At 35.4% G+C, this 9,880-nt stretch overlaps 2 protein-coding genes across 3 annotated transcripts in view; both read right to left on the bottom strand.

Annotated features, from left to right (window-relative positions):
• Positions 1-5,213: 5,213 nt before the first annotated feature.
• Positions 5,214-8,598, bottom strand: LOC144964062 (uncharacterized). The gene is made up of 2 exons (XM_078898002.1): positions 8,544-8,598; positions 5,214-7,408 (listed from the first exon to the last, which is right to left on the bottom strand). Exons 1-2 carry the CDS (start codon positions 8,596-8,598, stop codon positions 5,214-5,216), a joined length of 2,250 nt encoding a protein of 749 aa, XP_078754128.1.
• Positions 8,167-9,880, bottom strand: part of LOC144963793 (uncharacterized) — a 2,072-nt gene continuing 358 nt past the window's right edge. The window contains exons 1-3 of one of the 2 annotated variants that reach the window (XM_078897731.1): positions 9,725-9,880; positions 8,997-9,125; positions 8,167-8,689 (exon numbers count right to left, since the gene is read on the bottom strand). The exon at positions 9,725-9,880 is cut by the window's right edge and continues 358 nt beyond it. In XM_078897731.1, coding sequence (XP_078753857.1) covers positions 9,028-9,125; positions 9,725-9,880 — 254 coding nt within the window. In that variant the 3' untranslated portion in view covers positions 8,167-8,689; positions 8,997-9,027. Of the gene's footprint in view, positions 8,690-8,837; positions 9,126-9,724 lie in introns of those variants that run through there. The other variant, XM_078897730.1, reaches the window with a different exon arrangement.

Raw genomic sequence — 9,880 nt, 5'->3', positions numbered from 1 at the left:
GATAATCAACCAAAAATGTCTTGAGCTACGTTCTTCCTACGTCTCTTCCTTGTCTTTTGTCGTGTCTGAGTAGGTCGTCGTCGTTTTATACGCCGAGTCACACGTCCGGGTGGCGGCGGCGGCGGCGGCGATGAAGTTGAAGTCAAACCACCCACGGCTCTGTTGAGTAATCTTTTCCCACTCTCCCCCGCGCGTCGTTTTAAAGCTGTTTTAACATTTTGACCGGAAATGACGTCAGATGCTATTTGGGCACCGGTTTTTGCACCTTCTTTTAATAATGTTTTAGCGCCCGATTTCAAGATGGGAAACAGAGATCTCGCAATACCACCAAAGATACTCCCAAGCCCTCGACCTCTTTGATGTCTTCCACCAACAAACACGGGTAGACCACGTCCTGCTTGAGTACAGTAATAATCATCGTAACCTTTTTGATTGGATTTGAACACGATCTCTTTTGTCATGACGACTTTTTACGAATCGAATCTCTTCTTTCGAAAATGAAGTATCACGATAGACTTCCCTGAAGCAAATGTCAAAGGTTCGCCTTTGTCGTTGGTTAAAAGGATTTCAACCGTGTCAAAATTAAATAGTCTGAGAGGAACATAGTTAGGTTTCTCAAAAATATGATGAACTATGTCTTTGCTTCTATTTCCGCTCGGTACGCATCTCAAAAGAGGTACGACGCTATCCCCAACTATTCTAGGTTGAACGAGGTTGCAATATACGTATACTGCTTCGAATCCGACGTTTAGATGTAATGGCCTTTCACTCGACACAGACGTTGGACCGTATAAATAATGATTTGGAATATTCAAGAGATTGCTCAATGTCGAACTCAAGTGCAAAAAAGTTCCTTCCTTATATAGCCTTATCATTACTCTGCGAGTCGCACGGTCGTAATAAAATTTGATGAAACCCTCGTGCTTCTTTTTTATTTTCCTTCTTATATGAGTCATCATCGTTTTAACCAGTTCATCCGGTGACTCGTATAAACCCGATGGGATGAGTACGGTATCTTGTTCGCTGTCGTTAGTAACTCTAAACTCGAAAAATGCTTCATTCTCAAGGATGTTGTTATACGTGTTACTGAATAATATTTCTGATAAACCGACTTCGTATTCTGTCGATAAATCTAACACTCTGGGTAGTTTTGTAAAATAATGCCCTGGAGAATTATTCGGAAAATAGCTCATGCTGCTATTAGAAGGTAAGACTAAATAAGACATGATTAAACTCGTTTATTCAGTGTTGGATTTGGAAGAACGTAACCGAGACAACTACTTAGAAGTGCTACCCATAGTCTGTCTGTTTCTCCGTCACGCGTCAAGTTATATAATGATACAGACACAACAATCGACACAATCATCATCTGACACAAGAACACGATCTCCCCTCTAGGGACTCGTTTCCCAAACATAGACCAATAAGATGAATTTCTGTTGGAATTATTACTTTCACTTTCGGATCCTTCCATTTGAAAATTAAAAAAAAATAAATAAAAAAACAAATAAAAAAACAAACAAAAAAAAACAAAAAAACAAAAAAACAAAAAAAAAAAAAAAAAAAAAAAAAAAACAACAACAAGGATGATAATTAATTGTAAACACGAAGATAAGACTTTGGTATCCAAGAGTTAAATGATGAATCGTAACCGACCCACTTCACCAAAAGTTCTTGTCTGCTTTTACGCTTATCCAAGACGGTCTCAATTCTGTAGATTTCTTTTGCACCAACTTTTTGCAGTTCTTGTTTATAGAAGCTTCCGCGCACGCATTCGTTCTGATCGTCTGTAATTTGGTAGGTTCTAGGTGTTGTTGAAATGGATTTTGTCACTGTAAATAACTCTTCGGTCCAAGAGGGTAGGTAGCCCTTTTTAAACAGTCGCCTACTTTTACTTATTCTCACACGATCGCCGATCAAAAGTTTTGCACTAGTTTTCTTTTTAGGTCGATCATCCAAATACAATGTGTTCCACACGTCCCCTTGATTTTTCTCTGTTACGTCAACAGGGCGTAACTTGATACTCCTATGATAAGAATGATTATAACTTTTCACTACTTTGGGTAATACGTCTTTGAATCGAGGAGAGTTCTGACGAGTAAACACACGCCACAGTTTTTCTTTGAGAGTCCTATTGAATCGTTCAACTACCGCAGCTTTAATATCCTCGTTCTCAGTAGTAAAGAAATCAATCCCATTCCGCTTCAGAAATTGCTGAAAGCTTTTATTGACAAATTCGAGGCCTTTGTCGGTTTGGAGCCGGATTGTTTTTCGACCAGACTCTAAAATAGTCCTGAAAGCATCTTTTAACGTTTCTCCCGTTTTGTCTTTTATAGGAACAGCCCACGCAAACTTGCTGAAGACATCGATACACGTCAAAATGTATCTGTACCCGTCATTGTACGATTTCAATTGTTGAACATCAATGAGATCAGCCTGCCATTGATGGTCTATTCCACCTACAATAATCCGTCGACGCGGAAATTTGTAACGAACGGGTTTATGAAGGGTGTATGCGTCTTGATGAGAAAGCCAAGAGCTGACGACAGTTTTTTTAAGTTTCGTAGCAGTCTTTAACGGTTTAATACCGCCATAAGATCCCGGTTGATTAGGATTGTAATAGCGAGCGCGTAGTGTTTTATCTCCTTTCATTTGAATGAGACCCAGGCAGATGTTCTCTCCGGTTTAACCGTTTCTAAATTCCTCGACGGACGTTGTCTAATATACGCCCACCTGTCAGCATGACCGATGAGATCACGTGGGATGTTGGATTCCTGCAGAGCACGAGCAAAATATTCCCATCCTTCAGGTTGACAGACTTTCTTTTGCGGAGTGCGTCATTGACTAGATCAAGAACGTTTGAATTTGGGATGATATTACCGCGATATTTAATCTCCCCTCTCGGGTTCCATTCAAGCTCTGTGTGTCTTTTGAGATAATCCAATAATCTCTCCGCTTTCTTTCTCAACGAAATAGGTACGCTCTCAATAATATCTTTTGTTAAAGTGTCGTGTTCTGTTGGGTCAGGTGTTCTTATTGATTGAGGATTGGTCTTAGTTACCATCTGATGTGATCGTTCATCTTTCCGCTTTAAGAATTTCCACAGCACTTGTTGATACAACTCTGCTTTTTCGATTGAGTTCATATCTTTTCGCGTTAGAATATCTTTCATCTGCTGATCAAGATCCCAAAGCTTTTCTGTGGACGGTTCGGTTATCGGTGATTCTCTTCGGGTGTGGATTGAGTCCAAGAGACGTTGGTCCACCAATACCATTTTCTTGGCATGCTCCATCTCATAAACCACCCGCTAGTATTCCACCTAAAGTAGCCAAGACAGGTTGAAGAAGGGCACCTAATAGACCACCTTTTTGTAAAAGCTTCTTTTGTCGAGATGGTGAAGAGCCTTTTTTTGATAAAAGTCTTAAACTTCTCTTGTGTCTGATCAAACGCTTCTTTTGTACTGGACTGAGCGGAAGATTACCGCGTAATATATTCAGTGCACATTCGCATAACGTATTGATTAGATCCGGTGACGCTCCATTTAAAACTGCTTTTGCTACTCTGGGTTTAGCCTCTCCAAGAAGTTTCAACATTGAAACGTTACGTTTTACACGCGCAGACATTACTTTTGGATATAAACAACTTGTTTTTCAGGAGAAAAAACGTCTGTTCTTACACGAAGATGGTCAGGTGTATCCTGTCGAAGATCGATCACCAAATAACCGTGAGGTACGTCTGTTGCGTCCTTAAATGCGTCTAGTAAAAAATTTGTCTTTCCGGGATACAGTTGTTTTGCCAGCTGAACGATCTGCGAACGATCACGTGGATTTTTAAAAATAACGAGATAATGAGCATTCAAGCTGATAGTGCGATGTTCTTTATTTTTTGAGAAAAGATTTTGTACAAGATAAAACACTGAAATGTTATTGTGATGCGATTTTTTTGTAAATAATTTAGTTACGCTGTCATCAGTTTCGGCCATTAAGTCATCGAGTATCACAAGACGGTGTTTGGTTCCATCCCAAAAGGAAGATTTTGGTATCCCTTCTATAAAAGTTATCCCTTGTAACGCTTCAAAAGTTCTCTGCCACTCTCCATAACACCATATAATTTCTTCAGGTTGCGGGCTCATCATCTGATTTAAATGCTCAATAAATTTTGTGACCCATACAGTTTTACCGCTTCCAGAAGGACCGGCTATCAGACATGTAAACGGGTGTTTGAAGCGCGGATCCATGATTGTTATACCAATAGAGGTTCTGTACTGATTCCGTCGGAACTGACTTTTCTCTTTATATAAAAGTAAGACAGGCTGGCTCTCTGCTGTGTGTATGTATAAACGTTTGAATCTAGCACTCGAAATCCTTTATTCTCCCCTACTCCACTCTTTCGCGTTTGTAGCACCTTAAGATACTTTTCTTTTGTAAGATCGTTCAACCTCTTTGATAATCCCTTACAGCTCGTCTTAGACTTCCCTTTTCCAAAACAAATATACGTTTTTGAACAGAGTGCTACTCCTCCGTCTCCTTCATATTCTAACTTGAATAGACCCGGGGTTCGTCTGTCATATTTTTGCTGTGCACAACAACAAGGATATGGTGAAAAGTTGTTTTGTTTTTCAACAAATTCTCGAACATGTTTAGCACAAGCTACACTCGGAAACCAAGTATGGTAGTGTTTGTAAAATTCTTCAACTAAGTGCGGTTTCAAGAGGTCTTGAATATCGCAGTCGGAAAATGCAACATATAGACTGTCTGTGTCCATCTCAAAAAGTTGGTAATCGGCCCTTGGAATAAATCTGTCTATGAAATCGTATTGAAACTGTAGCATCCTAAGTTTTGCATAGGAATAGACAAACGATCCGATTTGAATGGGTAGCGTCCATAGCACGGTACGTTTTGCTGACTCTATTTCGTGTAAAGTCGATGTCAGCGGGGTCATTTTTCTGAAATAAGGGCTATTGATGCTTTTGAGACAACGTTTTTATCATCGGCATATGTAACTTTCGTATGTTTATCTAGCGCCTCGAGTGTCTTACCATATGCTGAGTTACCCATTAATTTCATAGTTTCGGCTAAGATGCTATTTTTAGGATTACGATCACCTTCGCGTCTAGCGTCTGAAACCTTTTGCACAAAATTTGAAAAACAAGCATTTGGTGTATATTCAATTACTTCTTGAATATCTTCTACAATAAGACCGTGATTGAGATACTATTTGAGTAATGGCGTTGTCAGTAATATTCCATCAGCATGGTAACTGCTAATCAGAGTGCGGCGAGGTTGCTTTAACAGATTGTTATTCACGGCGTATTGAAGCATGGTTTCACCTATATCTTCTCTCGAGACCAGGGTGTTTTTAAAGATTGGTGGCATTTCCGCGTAATAAGCGTAAAGGTCTGAAGGTACACTAATAGTACACTGAACGAAACCGAAAAGTTGGTTTTTGACAACTGCCGAAATTATCGATTCCTTGGTGATACGGGTACCTATTTTAAAACAGTTATTATGAAGCGGGCGTAGTTTCTGTAAAAAACAAGATATCCTAGGGTCTCTTTTCATTTTTTTCCATTCACATTCATAAATTTCTATTAGGGTAATTCCCAAAACGTTTCTGATATAAGCATTTTTTTCAGATGTTTTTTGTTTTCTTTGTTCAAATGTTTCACCAAAGAATGTGGTCTTATCTTTGATACAATCATGGCCATGAAAATAACAGCCTTGAAATTCGAGAGCAATTCGTTCAGTTTCAATAAACCCGTCGACCTTAACCTGTTTTTCGTGACCTAGATCTTTTTCTCTTCCATTAAATTTATGACGAATAGGAACACCCTTTATATAACTCATCCATTCAAGCCATTCAAACGCTGCCTGTCCAAACTTGTCTATTTTCTCAGGTTTAAACGCGTTACTTTTCTGTCGTCGGATAAACAGACCGCTAGGCATGTCTTGTTGAAGACAGTATAAATACAAACTATTAGCATCATAGCCTTTCAACGATTGTACAGGTTTATCTCCCCTGATACGTGTCCTGTTCTTTTCTATATAACGTGTAAAAATAATTGACGGTCCACCAACGATGTTAGATTTTAAAAGCTGATGAAGATGTTTATGCTTTTCATTGAATAATGAAAAAAATACATTTCTAGGAATGGTTTTAAATAAGTACCGGAGTGTGACCCCTGGGATCGATATCGCGTTTTTGAAAATGTCTAAACCTAAATCTTGATAGAATTGCGTCATGCGATCAATTGCGGTTAACATTGGTCCTACGTCACGAATATTGTAGAATATTAAAAAGTCTTTCATTGATCTCATCCCTTCCTCTTCCCACACTTTCTCACAGTACGCATAGTCTTCTTGAGAAATGGTGCAATTTTTTAATGAACTGAAAAATGCTGATATAGGCGGGAGAGACGTTTCCTGTAATCTATCTAGACGGTCAAAGTATTCGTAAGGAAAAAAAGACTTCTGTTCGGTTACATTATAGGCTTGAAGAAAATTTGAGTAACTAAATCCGGGTGCAAGATAATTACAAACATCTAAAAATTTTAACTTATTATTTGATACACAAAGAAAATTGTTGTTCTTTTTTACTACTTTGAAATTTTCTGTATTCATTAATCTCTTTACGAGGTAAGTTTTTAGAACATTTAAATCATACATTTTAGAATTGAAACCAATTACAATCATTTGATGAAGATAGCGATCTAAAACAGCTTTCAATTTATGATTATCACCAATTTGTTCATACGCGGATTTGAATGTCGTTTCACTGAGAAGAGCAAAGGCAAAAACACTGATTTCTTCCAAGTAAGACACCATACGGTTGACTAATTTTTGAGGATCCCCTTCAGATATGTAACATACGGGTTTTTCGTAACTCGGAACATTTGAAGCGATTGCTATAGACATAGGTAAGTGTCCAGCATGATACATCGTTCGACTCGTTTGAGCTTTCGGTTTGGGTAAGTTATTCTTATCAAAATAAGACTCGATATCAAAGGTGCACCTAAACGGATACACGTAATCAGGATCAATACAAATTCCAGCTTCTGATAATTTCTCCAAATCGGTAGGAAGAAGTTGAAAAATCCCACCCGGGTACCTAGATTGAGTTGCATTTCCCTTACATATTTTCTCGTGACGTAACAAAGTCGAATGATTTGTCCAAAGTTTGCTACAATGACAACAACCGAATATCTTAATAGCCTTATCGAGGTCTCTGATATAACAAAAATGATCATTGACAAGTAAAACACACATCGTATTAGAATAAGTATTCGCACTTCTCCTAAAAACGACGTATCGTCCAGGAGTATGATCCAAGTCATATTTATAAACAATGACATTGATTTCAAATAGCGTCTCTATTTTGCCTAGTTCTCCTATGGTAACACCTGGAAATGCTGTTGGAAATGTTGATGTATACAGGCTGAATAAAGAGTGAGTGAATTTGTCTAAGTCATTAATCGAGTTTCCCCGAGCTAAAGCTAGGCATCTGAAGAAGCATAAATTATCGTTGTAAAAATCATTGGGTCTGTTATAATTGCATTGTAGAGTATATATGTATTTATTATTTTTAACACAAACGGGAATTTCAGCGTTACAACAACCAATAGGAAACTCTTTCATCTTATTGAGATAGAACGTGGTCGATAAAATAGACTGAACTCTGAAACGACTATCTGGTCTATGTTGACGGGCAAACTCCAAATGATCGTTATTACTAAAACTTTCAATAAATTCCTCAAAGTCCCTCCAATTACTGATAAGTCTGGGGATTTCTAATGCTCTGTTATTATTAATAGAAGCATGGAAAAAACGATATTCTGAATTTTCTTGGTTTTGTAACAGAAAAGAATGGCTAAAATTTATTTTAAATCTTACGCTTTGTCTGTTAAAAATCTCCTTAAGCTGTTGAATTATATATGGCGAACCCCATTCTATGGTGTACACAGACTGAAAGATCCCTTCTACAAAATGTGTCTTTATGGATTCTCGATGTTCTTCAAGTAACTGTAGCACTGTTTCATTTTCTTCGTTTTGTTCTACATAACTAGTAGACAATAAACTACACGACTGTTGTTTTTGTTTTTGCTTTTGTTCATGTTTTTGTTGTTGGCGTTTCTCTTGTCGTTTTTGTTTTTGTTTTTCTCTACGTTGTTGTTGTTTTATAATTCTTTCTTGTTTTTTTAGCTGTTGTTTTTCTTGTTTAAAATGTATCTTTTGTTCTTTTTCCTGTATTTTTTTCTGTTTTTTTAACCTGCTTTTCTTTCAATTTTTCTTCGGGTGAACTACACTTTACATTTTTTTGGTGCTTTTGTAAATTATCTTTCCTAGAAAAGTTCTTTTGACATTTTGAACAAGAATGTAAAGTAACTTTGTTATGCTTCTGTTTATGACGAATTAAATTATGTAATAATTTAATACTAATGCCACATATTTCACAGATGTACATGATTAATAATTAAAATAAATAAATAAATAAATAAATAATTAAATAAATAAAAAAAGGGGAACAAAAAAAAAATTATATCTCACTGTTCGTCGCTACGGGATTTGTATCTTTAGTCTTGAAAGGTTGTTCATTCAGCATTTGGGTTGTCTTTGGTTTCAGTGAAATCAAACAAGGCTGGTTTCTATCTTGTTTCTTTGTGTGTGTGTATAGTTGGTGGTTTACTTCAATTCTGAAAAAAAAAAATAAATAAATAAATAAATAAATAAAAAGAAAGTTTCATTTGAAATTGGATCTACTGATCTCACAGCAGAGAAATAAAAAAACAAAAAAAGTTTATTTTAAATAATAAATAAATACATAACAAAGACAAACAAACAAAAAATACCAAACAAAAAACAAAAAAAAACAAAACAAAACAAAAAAAAATCAAGAAAAGTTAAAGACAATTCATTAATTATAGACAATATCATTGGACTTAGATCATCTTGTGTACATTAATAATTATTAAAGCGATATAATAGGGAAATACGACTCACTATAGATATGACAGCTCACTCCTTTTGTTTTCTATTCATCTGTGTCTGAAATTTCAATTGTATCACTGTCGGATGAGATTTCAATAACTTCGGGAACTGCTGGTGATGGTCGTTGGGTGTCTATAGAACCTGAAATACAATTTTTCATTTTGACTAAAAGGATATCAAATAATACAGGATACCAAACAAAAAAAAAAAGACGTAAATATAAATATATAGATAGCGACAAACAACAATTAAAAAAAAAACAACAAAAAACAAAACAAAAAACAACAACAACAAACCCAACAAAACAAACAATACTATTATTATTATTATTATTATTATTATTATTATTATTATTATTATTATTATTATTATTATTATTATTATTATTATTATTATTATTATTATTATTATTATTATTATTATTATTATTATTATTATTATTATTATTATTATTATTATTATTATTATTATTATATTATTATTATTATTATTATTATTATTATTATTATTATTATTATTATTATTATTATAATGATAACGAGCAATACTTAAACATGTAAATACCAAAAAAAAAAAAAAAAAAAAAAAAAAGAGCGGGGAAACCCCAGAATGATACGGCTACAATCTTTAGATAGAATATATTTATCCTTGGATAATATATATATATATATATATATATATATATATATATATATATATATATATATATATATATATATATATATATAAATGTAACTCACTGTTGATTGAACTGCTTTCTCCGTCATTAGGAGTTGAATTGATATCGTTGTCTTCGTTGTCTTTGGGCGTTCCTGGTTCCGGGTCAGTACACAACCGTACGATATGAAGAGCTTCCTCACGGCCTAATATGTCTTCTAATAGTAATGTCAGTATTA

This window comes from Berghia stephanieae, chromosome 2 (assembly GCF_034508935.2).
Source record: "Berghia stephanieae isolate SIO BIC M18660-M18661 chromosome 2, UCSD_Bste_1.3, whole genome shotgun sequence".
Classification (NCBI taxonomy): Eukaryota; Metazoa; Mollusca; class Gastropoda; order Nudibranchia; family Aeolidiidae; genus Berghia; species Berghia stephanieae.
Note: the sequence above shows the minus strand (reverse complement) of the source record. Positions and strands in the feature narration are given on the sequence as shown.